This window comes from Daphnia pulex, chromosome 2 (genome assembly GCF_021134715.1).
Source record: "Daphnia pulex isolate KAP4 chromosome 2, ASM2113471v1".
Taxonomy (NCBI): domain Eukaryota; kingdom Metazoa; phylum Arthropoda; class Branchiopoda; order Diplostraca; family Daphniidae; genus Daphnia; species Daphnia pulex.
Genome location: NC_060018.1, coordinates 10,344,053 through 10,367,917, shown reverse-complemented (window position 1 = coordinate 10,367,917; position 23,865 = coordinate 10,344,053). Strand labels below are relative to the sequence as shown.

The window sequence follows — 23,865 nt, the reverse complement described above, 5'->3', positions numbered from 1 at the left end:
ACAAATGATAGCTGTGCTACCCAAGTTGTTGCTCGCTCAGAAATCACCAATCTCATTCCACACCTTGAAAAAATTGGTGGGAGAGTACGTTATTACTCTTGAAACGCGCAAGTTATTTATAGATTTCGCGGGAGCAATGTCGTACTCCCAAGAATTTAAACATTTCTCATCGATCGAAGACGACCTTCCTCAATTCTATCGGTTCCAAAGTCCAAACAAAAGAAAATAAGTTTTTTTTTAAGAATATAGTTTTTTCTGCTATTTATACAGAAATATCTGATCTGAAACCAAAATTGCTCGAAAAGGCTGAACTTGGCCTCACCTATCGTTTATACTTAAACAAATTTTCAAAGGAGTGTGATTAGCTGGCAATAAAGGTAGTCTTAATTTTTTACTTTTTAAAAATTTAAGATTCTAAACTTATTAATTTTTAATACAGGAGCTATTTGCTATGTGGGGTGATCCTGGATTTTCAAATGGTGGTCAATCTTAACTTCCGTTCGTTCATCCTGATTTTCAATGAAAGGGATTCCGTCAACGATGCACAAAAAAGTTATTTAAGAATTTCTTCTTATTTCCACAGTTCTTGCTGTGAAGTAGTACGTGTTTTTACCATGTATATCATCGCTGGTATAAATAACCAGTATAAATAATTAATGCCAGCGTTAGGGAGACTAACGTCAATAACTTCTCCAGCCTACTAACTGTAGCAATTCGAGGGAATCATGGACGACACGGTCCAAGAGGGGCTGGACGTGGTACGTTGGCCGGCGGGGAGTCCAGAGGAGGCGCACCAACTCATCTATCTACCCCAAATTCCAAAGAATATCTTAGCTTGGAAGCCAGTAGTACTCCGTTATCAAGCAGTTGTAGACTATACGACGCAAAATGCCCCAAAATCTGGAGGCCAATATATTTTTCCTTAATGTTAAGTAATAACCCTTCCCCTCTTACCTTTTTTACAGGTCTTGGCAATCATGGAGGACACATTACTCGTGGACGTGGAGCCTGTGGACGTGGAGCCTGTGGACGTGTTATCTAGTCCCCTCACATCCCGCTTGTAAAATTTGGTTGGTCTTACTTTTTTCGAGTTTCCAAGTTTAAGCATGTCCCCCGCCCCCCAATTTTGAAGAAATTTTTTAAATTTTGTGTTTGGTTGCACCCTTTTTAGTTTGGTATTTGTTTGCACCCTTTTTAGTTTTGTGTTTGGTTGGTGTTTGGTTGGTGCTTGCTTTGTGTTTGCTTTGTCCCCTAGGTTTTCCCCTTTATTGTATTCCGGCTACATTTTACTTGATATTCCTTGCTTTGTATAATTCTTTTTTTGCACACGCACTTAGTTTGTATAATTCATTCATACACACCCTTTGTTAGACCTTCCATGCATGCACGCAACCAGGATAACCCCTTTTTATGTAAATTGGGTAATGCAGTCGTTACCTGACTGAATGCTGTCTAGACGGAGCTGTTTGAACTCAGGAAAAAGTTACTCGAGAAGGCAGAGCGATGACCAGTTCACACTACCAATTCCGAAGAAGGATAAAGCAATCGAGGACAAAATGTGCTTTAATCCAATTTTTTGGTAAGTTAACCATTTATTTTTTTATGCTGTAACTAACAGTTTTTTACTTATAGGTACATGTGTGATGATTTCCAGAAGACCGGCTGCGAAAAACCCACATGTCGTGATAACATACTTGAACTTAACTCTAATGCCGTCAAGGGATGGAATTCATTATCCGTGAACATCAAGAAGAAATATGCCCATCGTGCCAAGGAAGAATTTGCATCATACACTGGTAAAATTTTCAATAACAATAACAAAAAAATTTCGAAACAGTAATGAAAAGATGTAAAATTTTAGGATCCACGGTAGGCGACCACGTGTTGGAGGTGATCTTGACTAAAAGTATTCTCCGTGGAAATGTAGATTGGTGAAATTTATTAAGTTGGTGATCTGTAAGACAATATGTCGACTAAAGATCCTAGCGCTTTATTATTTAAATCAATTTTTCATTTCCTGTTCGACTTATGAATACAATTTGGAAGAACCAATTAAAATGTTTACAAATTTTTAAAACGTTAAAAGAGAAAGTATTAGATTTTACTAAGTTATTAAATACGAAGAAAAAAAGAAGCACGAAGGAATTGCGGTATGAAAAAATTTACAGTTCTTTACTTAACATTTCGGTTGGCGTAAAAAAAAGAAGTTCATGGCAGACATTATGTTTGACTCCTTCACAGAAATTTGTTGAGAAATCTTATATTTTTTATGTCTTTTTTTATTCTGTTACAACAGTGGCTGATTATTTATGCAGAAATGTAATCTTAACTTTAATGTTGCAAGAAATGTACTGTTTCATTGATAAACATTACTTTGTCTTAAATTACTTAGACACAGCGAACAAAAAAAGGAAAAGAAATAGCTAAATTGTTACTTTTTTCTATTGTCGGGTATTTCTATTGTAGGGTATTTTTAATAATAGTTAAAAACCTAACGTAAAAAAAATTCTTTGTTTGCGACAGTAGAACTCCAAAAACATAAGCACCAGCCAGCAGACAAGTGAGAGAGAGAAACGGAAAGGCCTATACAGTAGATTAGAGAAGGCCGAGGTATCTCCCGCATCAAGAGTGCTGCCATCTAGGGTGCTGCCATCTAGTGTTGCATGGTTGCATATCAAATCACAACAATATGCTCTTGCTCCCAAATTGTTTAAGGTGTTGACATTTTCGTACGCCCGATATAATGGCATTGTAATTCATCCCAACTGTCCGAAGAATAGTAGTGCTGGAGCCGATTGGTTTACAAATTTCATGAAAAGCCATCCTCGGTTAACACTTAGAAAGCCGGAAGGAACTAGCATAGCGAGAGCCGGGGCCCCAAACAATCCAGTAATGGAGAACTTTTACGACCAAGTTGAGGTCTTGAACAAGAAATACGATTTCACAGATGATGAAATTTTCAACATAAACGAAACGAACGATCCTACTGTTTTAGATTCCGAGAAAGTTATTGTTGAAACAGGAACACATATGGTAATTGATTTTGTTTATGTTTAATTATTTGTTATTTTACTTAGTATATTTATTTCTAGGTTTATTCCAAAAAAGGTTCAGAAAGAGGAATCAATGTTACAATGTTCCCAATGTTTAGTTCTTCTGGAAAATTTTATCCAGGTGTTTTAAATACCCAAGAATGAAAGTGTCTCAACAAATGAAGGACACAGTTCCGCACGGATGGCTTCCGTTGGCAAATAAATACGGGTGGATGGATAAAGGTTGTTTTCTTCTTGTATTGAAGCACCTAAGGAGTCAGATTTTTGGTTCGCCTACAAAGCCAGTCTTGGTGTTTGTTGATGGTCACAGCTTTCATGTTAGATATTCTGTTGTGATGTATTGCAAAGAACAAGGAATAAATAATACTTCAAACATTACCTCCCCACATATCTCATGGTTCTCAAACTTTCTATGGCCCGTTCAGAAGATATCTTAAGCAGGGCCATGATGAATTTATGCGAAGGAATCCAGGCAAGGCTATTACAATTTATGACGTCCCAATCATCTCAAAGTTAGTCATCGAGAAAGCTTTTCCCGAACACACCATCAAAAAATGATTTTCTTCTACTGGAATTTTCCCACTTAATCGTACAGCGATACCATACAAAATGTATTCATTATCAAAGACAAGTGATTTACCAGCTGAAACTATGAAGAAACTATTTTTTTCGTAGACTAAAATTATTTAATGTGTGATTTATAGTTAGTGAACCCACACATTCCCTTCTGTAGACTTCAAGTGATGTGAGGGATGATGTTGCAACATTACTGCTTGTGCTGTAACAAGCAGCAATGCAATATTCTTTAGCCGTTACGGTACATGGACGAATAGTGTTGACTCCAATAGCTCATAGTAGAATGGCTCAGCCGCTACGCCTTAACCAGCCATCACCGTCTTCTTCTTCGTCGTCAGTTCCTTCTACTCTTATTACTCCGTAAGCAGATTATGCCTTGCCGCATACTCGCTCCATTCCAGTTCAGTATTACCAGCACCAAGATAGAATGATCCTTTCTGCTGGATCGTGTACCCCCACACCTACCGTTCCTTTCCCACAAGAAAATGACGAGAGTGACGTTTGACAGTAGCTTCGTCCACTCCAGTCCAGCATTATGAACAGCAGGAACGTTCTGTTTCGTGTACTCCCTCGCCGACTATATCTGTTACAGAAGAAAACGTCGACAGTTCATCTTCAGTGGTTCGTCATTTCGCACCCTGCGACTTACTACCGATTCCCAAGGTGTCAAAAAGTGGGCCACGGCCTTCTTCTCGCGTCGCATGGAGAGAATCCTGCCCCGAGGGGAAAATATAAGAGAGAAAACTTCCGGACCCATTTGTTCTTCCCTATTCTCTTTCCTCCATTCTTCTCCCGGGCAAGGATTTCACCCCTGCACCATGAAAAAAAATCGTCCTTTTTTCTTTAAAAAATCGCCAAAAATCAGCGTTTCATTTATAAAATTTGAATGTTTGCCCAATTGTAGATGACTTTGTCATCTACTGTTGGTGCAAGGTTCAAGAAAAAATTGACAAATTTGAATTTTTGGCAATTTTTTATTGACACACCATTTCATTCGGAAACACTCGTCGTGTTTCCAATCTTAGGGTTCTGTAAATTTCCCACTTTTCCCTTCGATTTAAGTGTTGGAGGGAACGACATTGTTGTAAACCAAACATTGGGTGGCTATAAATGCGCCACTTATACTTAGCTATAGAGTATAGATACTCCAATTGAACGCATATTTACGTTCAGTATTATACGTTCGTTGATTTAACGATAAAAATAGATGATAATGAGAGAATGAAAATGATTATGATGAAATATGTTGTTTGGAGGCGGGATAAGTGGCGATCACCTGTTTCCAGAAATCGATATGGTGGTTGTCCATTTCTAGTTTTCATGGAATACCACATAGGGAAAACCACATCTATCCAATTCAACATATTTGTAATAGATAACATTTTGAATTTTTTTAATATAATTTTTTTTCAATTCAGAACACGTTTTGACACTTTTTGGCTTCCTTTGCATGCATCCCGTCGACAATGAAGGAGAACAACAACCAACGTCAATGCGGTTGATTCATCTGTGTCTGCATTTTGCTGGGTGGCCAGATTCTTCTCTATTGTCAGTAAGGGAAAATCTCTAGCCCGTCGTCCAGCCATTTAAGACGGGAAAATTAATTTATAATAATCTTTCCCTTATTTTCTAATCCGGTACGCTGGTAATTAAATTTAGCCGAAACGTAAGTTGGCGTCGGCCACCAGACTAGCATGTTTTACAACTCGAGCCATCAATCTCTGATTCATTTTCACGTATCGCATTAACACCATTCTTGGTGCGTTGTAAAATTTAAAATTGCATTTGTTTTATAAAAGCAGTGATTTGTGAGAAATTCAACGATTTGAAAAAAGCACTAAAAATGTGAAAAACAGCAGGAAATTAATAATTTTGAAACTCTTCTTTCTTCCTCGATGTAACACGCAGGGTTGTAATTATTACGCCAAGGTGTCAATTAAAAATGTCCACAACCACCCCAAAATGTTGAAGATATGTTAGCCAAATTATATATGTCACCAACAGATAACAATAAAAATTGGTTTGAGGTTGCCATCTTGGATAAGGGAGTGTTCATAAATTACCTCATAATTTTTTTTGGGGGGGTGGAGGAGGAAGTCCTGAGTTTTGTGACGCATTGTGAAGGAGGAAAGGGGGGGGGGGGGTACTAAATAGCGTGTGATGTCGCGCCGGACATGCAATATTACATTCGTTCAGTTGAAATCACAACTATCTGATATAAGATCGAAGTTCCATAAATCTTTTGCATTGCATTTGCAATTTTTATCCAATTCACAATTAATATGGCATGGATAAGCTTAAAAAAACTTTAATTTATAATACGAATTATAACGAATAAAAAATGGGAGGGGTTGGAATATTTTTGAAATAATTTAAAAGGGAAGGTTGCACCTTTGTGACAGATTGTGATGGGGAGGGAGTCAAAAAAGCTTAAAAAGAGTTTGACGGCATTCATGAACGCTCCCTAAGCGGAATTTTTCATGATGAATAGTTCATTATGTTGCTAATGTTCTTTACAAGGATGGGAAATGACGCTGCTATGACGATACTAATCCGCATCTTCCGCTCCATATCTTTTCCGTATAACATTTTTATTCGAATTATGAATATTTTTATTTCTTTGAAAGTGTAGTGTAGCTTTTCTTTGTGTGCCAACCATGCAAAATACAGTGTCTGCATTTACTTAACACAAATGTCTGTAACCCTAAATTTCTTATTATTTTAATTGTGCAAGGAATAAAATAATATGACTTTTGAACTGTTTAATTTGTATTTAAAAATAATTGGGAGATAATTGATATAAATTCGTGGTGGTAGTAACCTAAAATGAGTAAAATAGAGAAAGAGCTTTTCTGGACCAATGAAAAAGAATGATCATAAAAACATTACATCCTTTGGACGCCTAGCAGTGGTCTAATTCAAACGTCCTTACCTATTTGAATATCACAAACGTTAAGGGGTACAAAACGTAATGCACTTTATTTCGGAATAAAAAAGGAATGGAACTTACGGCTTAATGTAGGGCAGTTTTGGAATTTGCAATAGTGTACGGCAGACACATTTCATCCCTAATTGTTTCGATTTTACTGTTTGAATGACTGTAGGTGAGGGCGTCATCGTAATGTCGCTCCCATCATTTTAACAGTGTAAATGTCTTTTTCACGATGGAGGAGCATTTCAGAACGTTTCTGTTGTTCCAACAGTACTTACAGAGTAAGTTTATTTAATTGAATTTGTGATTATGTGCTTATTATTTCAGAGCCATGACAAAATTTCAGTAGGATGTGCCTGTTACGCACGTGTTGAACACGAGCGTCATACAGTTATCTATTTTTCTTTCATTCCCATTTGTTAACATCATGGTTTGTTAACATTCCAGGCCAAAATTCTGTGCCAGGCTTGCCCATGCCAAGTATATCTTCTGTCGCTCAACAAGGTGGCTCATCAGGTATAAACTATACTATTAGTATTTACCTGACAGAGTAATCCATCTATTGAATTAGTTTTTAATGCTGTCTTATGGTATTTTTGACCAAAGGTTTCTTGCAATTAGACTTTTCCAACCAGTCCATAGCTTCTTTTCTAAAGAAAAATGGCGGATTCTTCTCACTTGATCATTTCAAAGATTTAAAAAGAAAAGGACTGGAAAAAAAAAGGAATGGTAAATGCCATAATTGCGACTCAAAAAAACCCCATGTTAAAGATTGCCCGGAACGACCTAAGAAAAAGCAGAAAAAGAAGAATAAGTAGTTCTCGGGTTTGTCTTTGCAATCAGTTGGTTTCGAAAAAGAATATAAATGTTTGTCTGAATAAGCATTGATTTCATATTGAATATTTCATATAGGTTTATTATGCTTTTTATTACAATTTTTGTTGTTTTATTCCTAATAGATTTAGGATTATCCCTAGCAAAAATTTCTGAAATTACAAAAGTGGATGTACACAGATTAAAGTATCTGAAAAAGAAGGAAGGGTTAGGGAATTCAGTCACTGACACGCACAGCTGTGCCTAAATATTTTTCCAATCTTTTCTCACCATTCACTCTTTCTGTGACTTAATTGTAATTGCTGACAAGTAATTGTTTCAACTATCCAAATGTGAGTTTGTCATCTATTGTAACGGGATGCAATTAATGCAAGTTTTGTATTTTCTGTTTTTTTTTCATATGATTTCACACACCGGTTTCCGGAACTAAAACTGAAAACTGATACATTTCATTCTTTCTCTCATTCTCTAGTGGGACCCCCGGACTGTACCTGTAACAGCCAGGAGGAGCAGTGGGCAACAGCCATCGAGTTAATTCGTGATACCTCAAGGTGTTTTGTGGAGGCCCGGGACACCAAAGCGTGCTGGGACCTGTTGGCAAAGCTCTTTGAGCTCCCGTTTTTCGATCTGTTGAAGCTCACAGCCCCATACACCCTTCAAGTGCGACAAGGCAGAGAAGCGTCAAACAAAAACAGGCTTGACCAGGACTTACCTGAGGAAGCCCAACAAGAATTGAGAAAGTGTTAGGAGACGCTTAAAGTGCACTCAGAACTAGTGGACTCACATAAAGCGGTTGTAAAGCTCGCAGCAAAACGAAAGCTCTTGATCTACTCGGAGGCAGAGTTCGCGGAGAAAGAGGCGAAGCTTGAGCGGGAACGCCAAGCGCTTAACATCAAGCGCCGCAGGACCGAGGCCGAAGCTGTCCAACTCAACACCGCAACCGATCGGCATGAGATCTTACGAGCCCACGCAGGGGTAAGTGGTTTTACACGGCAGATCCCCGCCGATCCGTTGGTTACGGCCAGACGGGATTTGATCAACAGAGCATACGTCAAGGATTTACAACCTCCCAAAGTGAGGCAGGGCCTGGTGTCAGCAGGCACCAACCCTAGCAAAGGAAAGCAGCTCGCAGCCCCAGTGGGCATCAGCCTGCTTCTGAAACAAGTGTCGATAGAATTGTCGGCAATCACTTGGTTGGACGTGGAAGATGTGCCGTGCACCCCCCTTGAATCAAATGGAGAATTTCGAGACAGGAAATGAGATGGACAATGTGCGCAACCAGCGCTATCACTCTCGCCGTAAAAGAAAGGAATTTGCCTCATTCATGCATGAAGTCGTCAGGAGATTTCCCTTATCCTCAACGAGGAATGCTATATTGACGAAGGAGGAACGGAACAGGAGTTTCATCCTGGAACATATTCCAGAAGCGGTTTTAGCAAGCCGTGTTTATTTTTTTGTAAATATTTTTGGAACTCTAAGGGACTTCAGTATGGCGAAGCCGAATCGTCGCAGGAGACATCGGGGTACTTCTACTGTCATCGTGGAGTTTGAGAGTGCTGAAGACGGGGCAAGGTTTTTGAAGGAATGCGGAGCCCGTCAGGTTAACATGTTTCAGGCACGTAGGATCCACGATGCTGTTAAAGTTTTTCCACTTCATCACAAAGGTTACGTAAGAAAGTATCTTGAATAGGGTTTCCTCTTATTGTCTGTGTTCTTCCTCTTCATGTCCTGTCTTCTTCCTCCTTCTTTCCGTTGTAGTCCCACTAGGGCATCGTTGGCTGTGGATTTACCGTAGTTAGCCAACGGTGAGTGTTACTGAGTTGTCGGGGTGGGGGTGCACTTTACGGGGTGCACTGCCACACCCTTGTGCCCGTCGAAGATTTCCCGGCAACGTTGGACGTTCAGAGACGCTGCACACGATCAACAGGCAGAGTCGTGCCACCGGCCCAGTCAGTGATAGATAGCTTGTGGGTATCCAAGCGAGGAACCATCCGTCCGCAGGGGCCACAAGGGAGATTTGACCTAACAAAGCCTCCGTTCATCATCGACGGCAAAACTCTCCACCCAGTGATGGAGAGAATCGACCAAGGTAAAAAAAAAATCCGTCTAACGGGTAGATAATATATTTCGTTGTTCTCTAGCATCGACATCTCAGTCACCTACTGTAGCGCAGATAGGACACGTCTTACTTGTACCTACTCAAGAGGCCATTTTAGAGGAGCACCAAGCTACCCCATCAGAGCAGGCTGCACCCTCTCGGGCTAAAGCCGAAGGGAAAATTCTCCTACTGGGGAGTCGCTAATTCTTTCTCTCCTTAGGGAAAGCGGTACGCCCAGTACCTACCGCTGAACTTCCGACCAAGCTTGGCTCAGATAATGAGTCGCTAGAAGTAATTATCTGCGAAATTCTAAATCACATGACTCCCAAGAAAGTCAAAGTTAAGAAAGAGAAAAAACCTAAAAAGAGTGCGAAGGTGCGCAAGGATAAAGCCCCGCGCACTCCGTTGGCGATAAGGAAACCACTGCTGGGAGACCTCCAAGAAGACCTCCAACTTGACAACCTTTTCGGGTCTATGAGTGAGGACGAAGACAACTTATTATCTTCCCCTAAAGCCGGGCCGGGCCATTTACCAACCCCGGAACCGATCGAAATCGACCAAGTCGAGCTAGAGATACACCCAACTCGAGCCGAACTACTCTGCGAGGACGCAGACAGAATTATTTTCAACAAATAATATTTTCTCTTGTATTGCATCTATCTGTCAGTCAGTCATACCTGGACTCAGAAATTCCACTCCTTTGTTACTGTTAAATTTAATTGATGGGCCTGACCCAGTATTCTGTTCTTTACGCCGACTAAAGAAGTCTTAGTCGAAAAAAGTTAACAAGTTTGCATACCAAACAAGTGTATTCTATTTGCAGTATTCAAAAATGGTGGTAAAAGGTAAAGCCAATACAGGCAGAGGGAGAAGTGCGGAACCAGTCACACCGTCACCATCGATGCGTGGCCGGTCCCAAACAGCAGAAGCGAAAGAGGCTAGACGGGCTGAGCAAATAGCCACAGCAACCGGACTACCACTAGACTCGAGCACAAGCTCAAGCTCAAGCTCTAGTCCAAGTCCGACACACCCACCAATCCCACCGGTACAGTCGGAAGGAGCAACAGCGGTGCCAGAGACACAGAACGGGCAAAGATAAGGGTCTCCGGACCTACCATCGTCAAACTTAGAAGGTATTACGGAAGACCTTACCCAACCACTGATGGAGAAGGTCAGAGACAAAGTAAGGATGTGCAATCAAAGGATTACTGATCTAACAGAACACGTCAAAAACACTGACGGGCAAATAACGCCAGTAAACGCCATCCTAAGGGAACAATCCCAAACACTGATAACGTTGACGAATGCTATGCCGGCTATCCAAGAAGGCGTAACAACCCTGAGAACGACAATACAAAACGACGTCGCCTCAAAACTCAGAGATTCTGAAGAGGCTTCCAGGAGAACGTTGGCTGTGTTAAGGAGAGAATCCAACACAACCCTAGCCAACGAAGCAACACAATTAAGAGAGGCAAACAGGGCAATCTCTGCTGGACATTTTGATTCAAGGGTATCTGGATGAAGCCAAAAATACTCTGATTTTTCTGCAACAAGTGGCAGCTTGTCGTGAAATTTTGAACATAATCAGCAGGAGATTTCCAAGTTTCAAAAAAGGAATTTCAGAAACTTACAAGCTCTTATGCTGCATCTTGCATAATTCCCTACCGTTTAGAGGGGTAAGTTAGAAAATTTGAAGATTCACGTAAGCTCTTTTTTCAAAAAATGAAATATTATGCAGGAACTCCCTGTGCCCTTTGGGATGTGGGATTTTGCCCAAGCCCGCCTAATTCGCATCCAAAACTCAGTCAAGAGGCTAAAGTTCTCTAAAGTAGGAGTAAAAAAGGATCCAGAGCCGGAAAGAAACTGAAGAAGGCAAAAAAAAACAGGCGAGGAAAAAAGAACAGAAAAAAAAAGTTCTGACTTGGATTGGCTTTCTTTGATATTGCTATCTGTTGCATTGATTGCTAGAAGATGGAAAGAAAATGAATATTGATATTTATTGATATTAAAATTATATTGAAGACCAAGAACTGGAAAAATGGATGAATATTACAATAAAAAAGTTTTTAAAATGCCGTTAATACTCTGCGTTTTCCCTTGTTTTTAAAGAGAAATTCCTATATAATTCCTTATTTTAATTCCCTAAAATCATTATTAATAAAACAATTAAAGGACTGACGAAAGATGACTGACTCACAGTCTTAGTAGTTTTGCCTTTGTTATACTAGACTTTACTTTTTCCTAACTGAAATTTAACGGTTGGAGCAAATTACCGGACTTATCCAACCAGTGCCAACATAAAAAATGAGAGAATCCGGTGTCGCATCATTCGGATCATTTTCTTCAACAGACAAGGCTAGTACTAGTACTGGAGGCTCTAATGGCCAAAATGACTGGTCTCGAGGCAATATGTACTAAGTAGTACATAATCACAGAAGTACTTTTTCCATCATTCTGATTTGCTCTCACCATACAGTGTTGCCAGATTGATGTAAATCAACGCGTGAAAAAATGCAATCTCACTTGGCAACGTTGCCTATGCAGCGCGCGCTCCGCTCAAAAGCCAGCTTCCGCTACGCAGCCGCTTGAATCAGAAAAGTTAAATAAAAGGCTAATCGGATACGAGGTTCGAACCCTCAACCTTTTGGGAGATTGGGTGGCTCGCTAACCACTTCACCAATGGTACTTTACAGATCTATTTTTAGGTAGGGGGTAGGTAGGGCTATGTTTAATTCCTCTGGCCGTTTGATGGCATAACAAGACCAGCCTGTATAAAAAAGTGCAGCCGCGATTGTGGACTAAGTAGTACATATGGAGTGAGACCATGTTGTAAAATGAAAACCATGGAGGCCACTCTCAAAGCCAGATTGCTAAACCAAAGGTTCATTTCAGTTCTATCCAAGCGACAATCCAACTCGTTCACCTCTACGTTTTTATGCCTGTAACATGAAAGGGATTTTGCAATAAATTGTCCAAACGTTCCAACAGCTTATCAGTGTCCATTTTTGTCCTCGGGAAACGCGAGTGCCAGCCAATTTGGGAAAGGTCGGCCAAATTAAGTTCACATGAGATCCCATTCCATTTCTGTCCTCCAACCAGTCCTTAAAGAACAATAGGTCTTTATGCTCTTTATCGACGTGAGCCAATAAAAGTTTTTTACTTCTAGACGCCACGTAAACAAGGGTTTAGAGGGGATTCACTATAGGGCTTTGTCCGTACAAGAAATAGAAAGATCCAGAGGATCTCGCCACGGATGTCCCTACGGCCGAAAAAGGGTTAGAGGCGTCTTGTCGTAGGAACAAAGATAGATTACAACTTGGATGGAACAACAGTGGTGAGAATCAACGAGAATCTAGTGAAATCAGCAGAAAAAAACCAACACAGTTTTGCCGGTACTTTTTTGTTTCTCATAGTCGTTCTTGCTCTCGCTCAGCATCGCGTTCCCGTTCTCGTTTCCGCTCACGTCGTCACTCACGTTCTCGCTCCAGGTAAAAAAAAATTCTCGAAAGCTTTTAATTGGTTGGATTCATTAAATTATTATTTAGACACGGTTCTCGCCGTCGACCTCGCTCTCGATCATCATCGCGTTCCCGTTCTCGTTGCCACTCACGTCGTCAATCACGTTCTCGCTCCACGTTAAAAAAAAGTCTTTGGGTGGAGTCCCCGTGTACTAATTAAATTTAATGGTTATTCCAATAGGTCAAGAAGCAAGAGCCGTAGTCGTGCAAAGAGGTATGTATCATCATCTATTATTTATGGATTATATTTTAAAACCAGTCTAGTCATTTTATAAATTATTATGTCCATTAAAGGTCTGGAAGTAAAAGGCGCAGCCGCTCTCAATCTTGCGGGCATTCAAAGTCCAGGAGCAAGTCCCGCATAGGTGGATGTGATCGACGTGACTCGCGAAGAGAAGTCGCGTTACATGGACGTGAGGGAGCAAGTTCTTTGCCGTGCAACTGTGACGAAATGAAGAGTAGTGAACGCCATTTCATATCTAGAGATTGTCCCAAGCCTTCCAACAGGGATAAAGGAGGTGTAGAAGGAAGAAGTGGTAGAAGGATTGCTCCCTTTAAGGTTAATTTATTTTAATTTAATTAAGCTTTATTTCGTAATATCTTATATTTTACTTTTTATTTTAGTTTAATGACAACGGGCACAAGTCTAGAGATTCCCCAAATGGAGGCTTGAGTGACAGTCGCTCCCGATGCAATAGAGCGCCTGCCGATGATGATTGGAGAACATCTTCCGCCACCAGCAGCAAGAGTCCATTGGCTACGGTAGCTCCTGCACCTACTCGAGGAGATAGTAGAGCAACACCGAATACTGCAAAATCAAAACACGACGATTTGGGAGCTACTGCCAGCGATTTGACTTTGTCTACTGGAATGAGTGGTGGAAATCGCGTGTCACGATCTAGTAGAAGTGTCGCTCCTTTAGGGGATTCCTTGGACACTAACGCAAACTCCATTTGTTCTACTTCTAGAGGAGATGATGATTGTGGTTCGTCTACAACTGCACCGGGAACAACATCGCGATCTGGGTACAATGTTAATTCTTGATTTATTTAATTGAAAACGAGGTTTTTGTAACTCTTTTTGTTTTATTTCTCAGTGATGGTCGAAGAAGCTCCCGCCCAGGTGGTCGCAGTCCACGTCAGATGGAAATGTGTGAATGTAATGGATGTTTCAGTGGTGAATCACCACTCTTAACTCCACTAAATCCCAAACGTTGAACATTTCTATGTTCCCTTAACTCATTTTTGGATTTCGTTCTTAATCATCTTCCCTACCTGGTTTTGTGTTAATCATCACTAGTACCTTACTTAGATCAGGAAAAATCCTTCTTTGCCAATTCTTATTTATTCCAGCGCCGATCAAGTATTCACACAAGTTAGTACCTTGTTGGTGAATCAATGATGACGCAACTACATGTAGAACTTAATCGACTTCCTTATTGTTTTTAAGTAACTTTTAATTTAATTTCTCCCATAAGTCTTGTCATTTTTAAATTATTAATTTTTTCACTCATACGAAAGAACTGCAAGGCCAATTGTGTTTTTTTTTTAATTTTTTTGTAATGGAATAAATTTGTTAAATTATTTTCATGCAATTTTTTTTCTGTTTCATCTTCATGGGCCATGTCAACTCAGAAGTGTGGTAATGAACGCCACTTTGTGCCATGATGTTATAGAATCAAGCCAAGAGTAATAAATATGTTTTTTAAATCAACTAGATTTAAAACCGTTTGCGTGGTATATATATTTTTTATGGTATGTTTTTGTTATGAGCAATAAACCAATAACCTATAACAAAGGTTTTTGGTTGCCCGCACCCGCACACGAGTGGAATTTGAAAATTTGCGCGAAATTGAGAGACTCATAGAGGAACTACAAGAGAAAAAAACAAAAATCGAAGAGAAAAAGGCTCTCAGAAAAGCTATTATTGTTATTATTACAATTATCATTTATATCATTTTTTTATATTATCGAAATAGTTTTTATTTTTACTTTGTTAAAGCTCATCATCTAATTTACACACGTTTGGTTCTTTTTTAATATGTTTTCCCACCATTCGCGCCCACACTTCTCGTCTTGTCAGTAAAACTTGCTTGAACACGTTGGATGCAAGTAGTCACCGTTACGTAGAAAAATGAATAGAAGATCTCCAAGAAATCTCCAAGCACAAACCACCGGCGCAATTCCGGTAATTTTTTTTTCTAATTTTTATGTGAAATTGTAAATTTATTTATTTTCCAATATAGTCCATCATTGGGAACGGCCTGCCAAAAAAACAGTAATTCTAAAAGTTTTGGTAGGCAACTAGAAAATGTTTTCGTTTCATTTGTAGAGTTTTTACATTTTCTTCTCTTACAATAGGATTACAAAGCTGTAAAGGGTGATAAACAAGATCGTTATCGACTTCTCATCTCTGATGGAAAGTATTCCTATGCATATGGAATAATGGCAACACATCTAAATCATCTTATCGTGGATGGTCAGCTTAAGAATTTCACCATCATCAAAGTCAAAAAGTTTTTCAACAAAGTTGCTACTAAAGTTGATGATGCAAAGGAAAAAAAATCATTCTTTTCATCATTTGGATGTTTAGCCACTTGTGCCTGGTAGTGAAGTGTACGTTCACTTTTCTAAATTTCAAGATCGAAATCAAAACTTCATTTTTAAAAATGCTTGTTTCGGTTGAAGAAAAAATAGGAAATCCTCAGACGCTCAATGATGTTGGAGAGGTTACTGAAGAGGCAGCAGTAAAGCCTGCAAACAACAAGTACAGCAGTATGAGGAACGGTTATGAAATTACTTTCAATCAAAATACTGCAGTATGATTGCTTTTGAATCATTAATCGTAACAGGCTCAATTTCTTTTATCTTTTTTTCAGGTTATTCCTTGCCACAATGATACATGAGATATCCCACCAATCACCTTCATCAATTTTGTTCCCTTTGATCAGCTACCTAACCTGGAAAATGACAGTATTGTTGGTAAGTGGTCTAGTTGCATTAACATTCTAATTTTTCGATTTGAATGGTAACTAAGATATGACCGATTGACCCTGTTTTCAGATGTAAATGGTTTGGTTTTGTATTCAAGTGAATTCGTTTTCATTGACAAGACAAATAAAGTATCGAGGTTTCTAGAAGCTAAGTTGTTGGACAGTACCAACACAGAGGTAAGATTGCATTATTTGTTTAATTGTTGAGGCCCGTTAATTAATCATTCGCGTCTTCAAACGTTAGGTCACGTTGTCTTTATTGGGAATATTGGTCGATCAACATATTGCAGCATTAAAAGGAGTGAAAATTTCGAACAATTTTGGAGGTTGTTATCTAGAAACACTCTCGTCTACCGTCGTGCAGGTAAAATTTAATTGTAAAACTTTCCATTTCTCTGATATACTACTACAGCGCATATTTTTAAAAGGTCAATCCTGCCATGAACGAAGCTCACCAACTAAGAGAGTGGTACAATAACGAGACGCAGAGAAAATTCGACGAAATACTCCAATAATCGCAGAATTTTCGAATGACGCCAATAATGTTTTTCTTTAGTTTGTTTGCAATGGCGGATATCGACAACCTAAGTATTTTCATGTATTTTTTTTCTGTTTCACCTTCATGGGCCATGTCAACGTAGAGGTTTGGTAAGGAACGCCCCTTTGTCATTCCATGATGTTATGTAATCAAGAAGGAAAGAGCAACAATAAATGTTTTAAATGAAGTAGATTTGTTCAAATGCCTTGGTGGTGTAGAACTTAAGAGCGTCGGTGTAGTAGCTTGGAGAAGCGTAGCACTGTAGGGTGCTTCGGTGTAGTTAGTTGGCTCATTAAGATAAAACATAGTAAGATGGGGAAGCAGCAGTGGGGTAGTAAGTCGGGGCAACGTAAGGAAATACGTTGTGAGAGCATAGTCCGACGAATAAATAATAAACAAATGGAAATCAGAGTCTTTGGCAGAAATATATTGTATTGTTCAATGAGAAACATTACACACATGTTATATCGACCAATAAAACACCATCGACCAACTTCAAGAACTTGACAGAAAAGCATTCCAAATCCACGACGATTTCTTCAAATAACTTCGAAGTTGATTCTGAAATTTTGAAGCAATCCTGGCAACATTTGAAAGCCTGGGCCGGTTGTTGCGCAAATTCTTCGGGTTATCCACGCAAATTAAAGGTCTTTACGGCGCAACCGTTGCCGTAGTCAACATTGCTGATTTTGACACAGTCTTCTTTATTGACGGCTTCGAATTTCGCGCGATATCATCGTTTATCGTTCTCGTAGATTGCCAAACATAGTTTGCCAACGGAGGGAATAAAGTTCTTTTGGTTGAGAAACTGAGGATCGAGAGCCAGTTTGTCTAAGCGTTCCACGAAATTTTTCACATAATTTGGAGCAAATTGAATCCAGAATTCGGCTGGTGATTTGAACCACGATAAGGTAGCAGTGGTATAAATAAATTACTGTGGAGCAAAATTCACATCTTGTGCAGCAAACTCCACATCTGCTTCCTTCGATACACGTTCGACGATATTTTTTTCGATCAAATACTAAGACGCATCGCCAATTTTTGGAACTGCCAAATCCACTTCAAAGACTCCATCGTTGTCACCTAAATTACAATAGTGTTTACTAGAGGTTATTTTATAATAAAATAATGAAACCAACCTGAACTTGTCTGATGAAACGAAGCAGAAAGCTCCTCATTGGTTGCAAAGCTTGCGTCGATGTGTTTCTGGAAATTTTGGCAGATTGCGCTCAAAACCTTTACCCCTTTAAGTGTACAGAGCCACGACTATGAAAAAATTTATACATTAGATACAATTACTTTAAATCACAAATGGAATTGAATTACCATTCGTGGCAATTCCGTGAAGCATGGGGTTATTCGCTTTAAATCAGACAGACGAGTGTTCTGTTAATTTCCGTAATCAAAAAATAGGATGTCGGCTATTCCATCAACAATCCTGATGATTTGCGAACGGTAGTATCGACCGTGTTCAGTGAAGCGAGCCACGCAAGGTAATCCTAAACTGGGCTGATCCTCGTGTAAATCATTGGGGGAAAGCGATGAATAGAACTTATCAATTATATAAATGCGTACATTATTTATCAAGTTGCTCCAATTGGTTCTAAGACGAGCAGAAACACACTAACACAACATAAATTTTACTTGTTACAGAACAGGTCTTTGTTTGCAATTTACATTTTCCTGAAACGCATCGTCAATAGGACTCAGATGGAATTGAAATGTGTCTGTTATCACACTAACGATGGGTAACCAACTAACGACGACACTGATTGGTTTATCAGGAACACTGCGACTTGTATACCTGGAACTGTGTGTTGGGATGTTGGTGAAATTTGGCGCTCCGAATTCCTCATTAATAGAAATGCTTCCTTTGTTTTTTCCACCAATCGCACTGGATATTTGCCTCGGGAATCTCGAATAGTGAAAGTCGCGGATAATAATTTTGCCATAGTACGTCCTTCAAACTTCTTCTTTTCTTCTTCTGTCCAATCGCGAGAAGCGTCTACTCCGTCCAGCGTGCACTGATACGCAAGTGGAGGTTGCTTTCTGAAATTGTGTTCAATGCTTTTGATTTGTTTGACTGGGACAAGTTGCGTGTTTTCATAATGGACGAAAAGAACAGTGGCTCCCAGAGGATCACAGTATTTTAGAATTTGTCCGCGATACCAAACATTATCTTCTTCGTATTGAACAACGCATGCCGAGCCGACCTGCGGATCTAAAATTGTAGGTCTGGACTCATCTGTTTTAATGAAAAGCACAAAATTATTTTTTGAATCAGAGAAAATAATATAATAATAACCATCTAGTAATGTGTAAAAGTTTACCTAAATAAACTGTGTTGTTATTGGTTCCTAGTTGTGCAAGGATGGTGCAATATTCAAACAGCTGAAGGTAGAAACTCGACGGGTCGTTTACATGAACAACTTCAACTTGCTGATTTCTTGGAACGTCACTTTGTTCTGGATGACCCAACTGCTGTTGGTGAGTTGTTAACGGCCATGAGCGCCCTGGTGCATCGTAAACTTCCTGAAGTTCTTGATTTGCTGACTTGATTTGAAATAGACAACGGTAGCAGTGTTAGAAAACATTTTCTCTGGAGAAAAGGTCATATCCTGTGCAGTTGACTCTACATCTTTTTCCGGCGATGCTCTTTCGATTACATTCTTTCGATGACATTGGCCGTTGCTGGTACTCTTGATCTGACGACGCCTGACCAAAGCTTGACGGAGGTGGAATTGAGCATCTGCTCCTAACAGGGAATTGGCCAGAAGCTGATTGTTTGAATCCAACAACCTTACACCATGATGTTTACCATACGGTTCAATCATGATAGCTTTCCAGATTTCATTTTCGACATTGACCTTTAGAAACATAAGTGCCGCAGCACTCCAAAGTCGAGAATGAGTAACAATGTCAAATGACAAATGATATCAGCAAGTATGAATTTGAAATGAAAAAAAAGAATTGAAATTTTGTTTTCCAAAAATGTATCAGAGTAATTAAAGTAAGCTAGAATCGTCGAAACCGTTAGTGTGAGAATGCAAAATTTTCTAAGTCCAAACCCCTAGTGATTCATTAATCATTTCTAGTCTGATACATTTGGAAAGATATAAGGAACAATACCTCAGTTAGTAACGTTCTGAGCTAGTAATTTATTAACATGTTGTCCTATGGTTCAAATCTGCCCGATGACTCTAGAAAAAAAGTTTAAATTTTGTTTCCTAATAAATAACTGTTGGGTGGTGATGGTTGATGGTGGGAGTGGGTGGTGGGCGAGTGGTGGGAATGAATATAAGCGAAGGGGAGGTGGGTGATGAGTTAGAAGGGAAAAGTTAACAAGCAAACAACTGCCCAGGACATAGGCTCAATCTAGCCAAGTCTGTACAGCATGTTTCGGCTATCCCCCGCCACGGTGCGGCCTAGTCGACTAGCCGCACGACTTTTGGCTATGGCGGGTACGAAGCAAGTCAAAAGTGGTCTATACGCGAGAAACTAGAGCAGACGATGCCTTCGAACTACTTTCGCTGCGATGCCAGACAGCGGAGGAACACCCTTCACCCTTGTTAGAAATATCCATTTCGCGCTCAATTTCTTCATATGTTGCAATGCTGTCCCCCCTCATTTTGCTACCCACTCTCACCCCCTTTTCTAAATTTCCCCTCTTTGTTCTAGAACTAGAACTGACCTTGGCTCCGCATAGGTAGGTCGCAGGTTCTCTCTTTCCACGCTTTGAAATTCACCATTGTTCCCCAGAGACAGTTTATCCATATCCGACTGGGGCAAGGGAGTTTTTGGAAACCAATAGGTGTTTCTCAATTTTACTGCTTCCTACCAGCATTTCCAGCCGTACTCTTGAATCATTTCATTACCGTGTAAAGCTCCACTTTACAAGGGAATAAAGATGAGGCAACTTGTGGACGTTGGGGTTACGAACTAGATGCATTGCTGGTCAAGTACGGGAGTACAAGAGAGTCAATGTCGAGAGGGAGAGCGGGTAGCAGAGAGCAAGACAGGGGGAAAAAGCGGCGGTTTATATCTGGCGGGCTCGCCAGATCAGCAATTTGCACATTAAAAAATATTATTTCAACAACAAATGTAATTATTGAAAACAAATTACCGAGTCATGTATCCAGAATTTTTAAGATGAGCAATATATGAATCTATACAGTCAGCTTTTGCCAGTTCATATTCTTCACTTGTTGAATAAACAACATTTTTTTCATCTTCTAAAAGAATTTAAGTTATTGAAAAAAATGTTTGAACCATTTTTAATTGCATAATTACCATAAACATGTAGATTTACGAAGAAATCACCATTTAGCTTAAAATTGTGTTCAACCTCATATGAAGTTCCAACTAGACTGGTCAAAAAAACAAATAGCCTATGACTATCTTGTGGTGGACCTCGTGGCACTGAGCTGGACGATCCACATCCATCTCATCCACATCCATTTGATCAACATCCATCTGATCAACATACTTATCCATCACATGATCATCCTCATGCTCAGATCTTAAATCTTCATTCATTGAAGTATTGAATTTTGATTGCTCTGTTTTGGATTTCTTGTCTGAGTTCAATGCAATACACCAGCAGGCGTTAATTATTTTGAACGCGGTGGCATCCAGCAGACACACATTTATGCCCAACCCCATGTTGGTCAGGGCAAAATTGAAAGCCAGTATGATGATGATGAGGGCAGAGAATCCATGGAGAAGGTCCTCTGAGGCCAGCTGGTTCACGTTAGTATTAACATTTCTACGGCGGCGGCGGCGGCGGGTGGGAGAAAATGGATTTTGGCCCTGGACTGGTGACTGCACCCCATGAGACAACACATTTTCAGGAGGAGGAGAAGATTCCATACGTGTTTGGCGATTTGCCAGACGATTTGCCGGACCACGCTGCGAAGTAGTAGCCTGACGACTTGCCGGAACACGTTGCGGAGTAGTGGCCTGATGACGTGCCGGTCGTGTCGGTCGAATAATAATTGGCGGATTGGCTGCTGCCTGGCCCGCCAGCGTGAAGAAAGCGGTTTCCACAGCTCTTCGCTGGGCCTCTCTTTGCTGGGCCGGCGACTGAATCTGCGGCAGCCCGAGTAATTCGATTTCTCCTCCCATGGCGTTCATCATTGAGATCTCTCCGAAAGTATTGGATTTTTCGACACTCCGAAGATTGTACCATGTTTGCTTCGGTAGTGTCTGTGGAGTGTTGTTGTTGGTTTGAGAATCGTATGAGCCGCCGGCTCTGGTGGAGCGTCCCTCATGGTCATATTGGTGAGCAACCATTTCAGCTGTTACTTTCTTGTAGGATTTCCCACCATTCTCTAAGAATATGAAATCAAGGACATAAAAAAGTTAATTGATATAACAAGGAATAGTTATAAATACTTTAATTTACTGTTTTTTGAATTTTTCCGAAATTCCCTGTTGATTCTTAAAAAAAGACTCTGGCTCCCAAGAGTTGTAGCTGTCATCATAATTTGTCCATTTGATAAGGTAAACTGGTTGATTTCGATCAACTAACAGTAATCTAAAAAATATATAAACAGAATGATTAAATTAATTTTGCAAAGCAATTTAAAAATTTACCCTTGGTCCAATATGGATTCAAATTTGTAAGGCTTCGTGGTGGGATAATCCTCGGATATATTTTTCCGATTTTTCCTGATTTGATTATATCTATGCATTTTTCTAGAAAAGAAAAAAAACTTTTTCGATTAGTTAACTATTGAAACAATAAAAAATCGCCAACTTGTGCAAGCTTCCTCTAGATGAGCAATACGCAAATGCCAGCAAGCCAAAATTTGGCGACAGCATTTTTTATAAGACGTATAAAACTAGAGAGACGGCCTTTTCTTTTGCCTTTACGATCGTTTCTTAACGATCCTTGGCGACGATCAAAAAATCGGGAAGACATAATCGGATGATACATAAATTAATCGAATTTTTTTACAGATTTGTTAAAAAGTTACAGAAAATGTTATGCCATCTAGCGTTAAAAATATCAAATTAGTTTGTTGTTTAATCAAAATTTTCACGTGTTCTAAATAAGCAATGGATATACGCCAAAAGTTTGTGGTTGAGAAAATTCTAAATATTGGGTAATTTTGTTTTAAGTTTGTTAATTGTTAAGATCATTTAATTCTTTCTTTTATGTTGTAGAAAATGTTCAAAGGGGAAAATTTGGTATTTGGTAAAATGGCAAGGATACTGTCCAAGATGCAACTGTACTAGTCGTCCAAGTTGAAACTCATCCAAGTTGTTCAAGAGGAAACGTTTCCAGACGTCCAAGAAGAAACTGTTCCCGTTTTCCAAGATGAAACTGTACAAGTCATCGAAGATGAAGCTTTTCCAGTTGTTCAAGAAGCTGTAGAAGCTGTAGAAGGTGAAGCCCTCGAAGGATGAAACATCAGAAGACAAGACTGACAGAGGAGGCAAAAGGCAAAGAGACAGGTAACTGAGATTTTTTAGTGCATCTTTTAAATTCATGTTTTGCATAGTTGCATACTTATGTGTGTTGTTCTTATTTGTAGATCATCAAGTCCAGCCAATGTAAATAAAGTAGCAGAAGGTTCACCTCCTGAAGATGAGCCCGAGTATGATGGAAGTCTCTGGTCCTGCTTGATTGGTATAATTCATATCTCAACTTAACCATAAACAAAACTGATTTCGTTAGTGGCGCTCCGCTAACTGAAGCTGGATTTGCTTACATGTGGGCTGGTGCTCGCGCAACCTATGGCATTGTAAACGGAAAAGTTTTCTATGAAGTGAAGGTACAAATCAGGTTATTTTGAAAACTTTCGTTATCGATGTACGACTATTTATTTTCTTGTTTTCAGGTTACGGAAAATTTAGCAGTTTCTCATCTAGAAGAATCAGAGCCCAATCACCACGTTGTTCATGTTGGATGGTCGATCGACTCTACTACTTATCATTTGGGTAAAATCAAAATATATTGTTATTGCCATGTCACAGTCACTAAATATTTCTTGTATTAGGCGAAGATCCATTTTCTTACGGCTATGGAGGTACGGCAAAAATATTTCAGAACTGTGCATTCAAAGACTACGGGGTGCCTTTCCAATTGAACGACGTTGTTGTTATTTAATGGTAAGCAATCTCGTTTTCTCACGTTACGATGGATTAAATGTAATGTTTTGTTATTTCTAGGACGCTTCTGAAGAAAAAGAATCGGTCGAATTATCTTTTAGCGTCAACGGTGAGACCCAAGGCGTAGCATTCACTCTGCCCCGAGAGGAATTAAATGGCCGAGCACTGTTCCCCCATATCTTGACCAAAAATTGTCGATTTGAGGTTA

The 23,865-nt window shown here is 39.6% G+C and overlaps 1 protein-coding gene and 1 long non-coding RNA gene across 2 annotated transcripts; both read left to right on the top strand.

Moving 5' to 3' along the window:
* Positions 1-1,556: 1,556 nt before the first annotated feature.
* Positions 1,557-3,642, top strand: LOC124207717. Its single transcript, XM_046605310.1, has 5 exons — positions 1,557-1,579; positions 1,633-1,796; positions 1,862-1,923; positions 2,716-3,033; positions 3,093-3,642. The coding sequence occupies exons 1-5, from the start codon at positions 1,557-1,559 to the stop codon at positions 3,195-3,197; spliced, it is 672 nt and encodes a 223-aa protein (XP_046461266.1). The 3' UTR covers positions 3,198-3,642.
* A 19,176-nt stretch (positions 3,643-22,818) lies between these two features.
* Positions 22,819-23,608, top strand: LOC124203064. The gene is made up of 3 exons (XR_006878420.1): positions 22,819-23,000; positions 23,081-23,320; positions 23,387-23,608. It is a non-coding gene; the product is annotated as an uncharacterized LOC124203064 (long non-coding RNA).
* Positions 23,609-23,865: the final 257 nt, after the last annotated feature.

Excerpts from the sequence above, each read along its gene's own strand:
- LOC124207717 (XM_046605310.1), top strand. The coding sequence starts at position 1,557 with ATGTGCTTTAATCCAATTTTTTG. Across the intron at positions 1,580-1,632 it reads TGCTTTAATCCAATTTTTTG|GTACATGTGTGATGATTTCC; the intron begins GTAAGTTAACCA and ends TTTTACTTATAG. Across the intron at positions 1,924-2,715 it reads AAAGTATTCTCCGTGGAAAT|GTGTTGACATTTTCGTACGC; the intron begins GTAGATTGGTGA and ends AAATTGTTTAAG.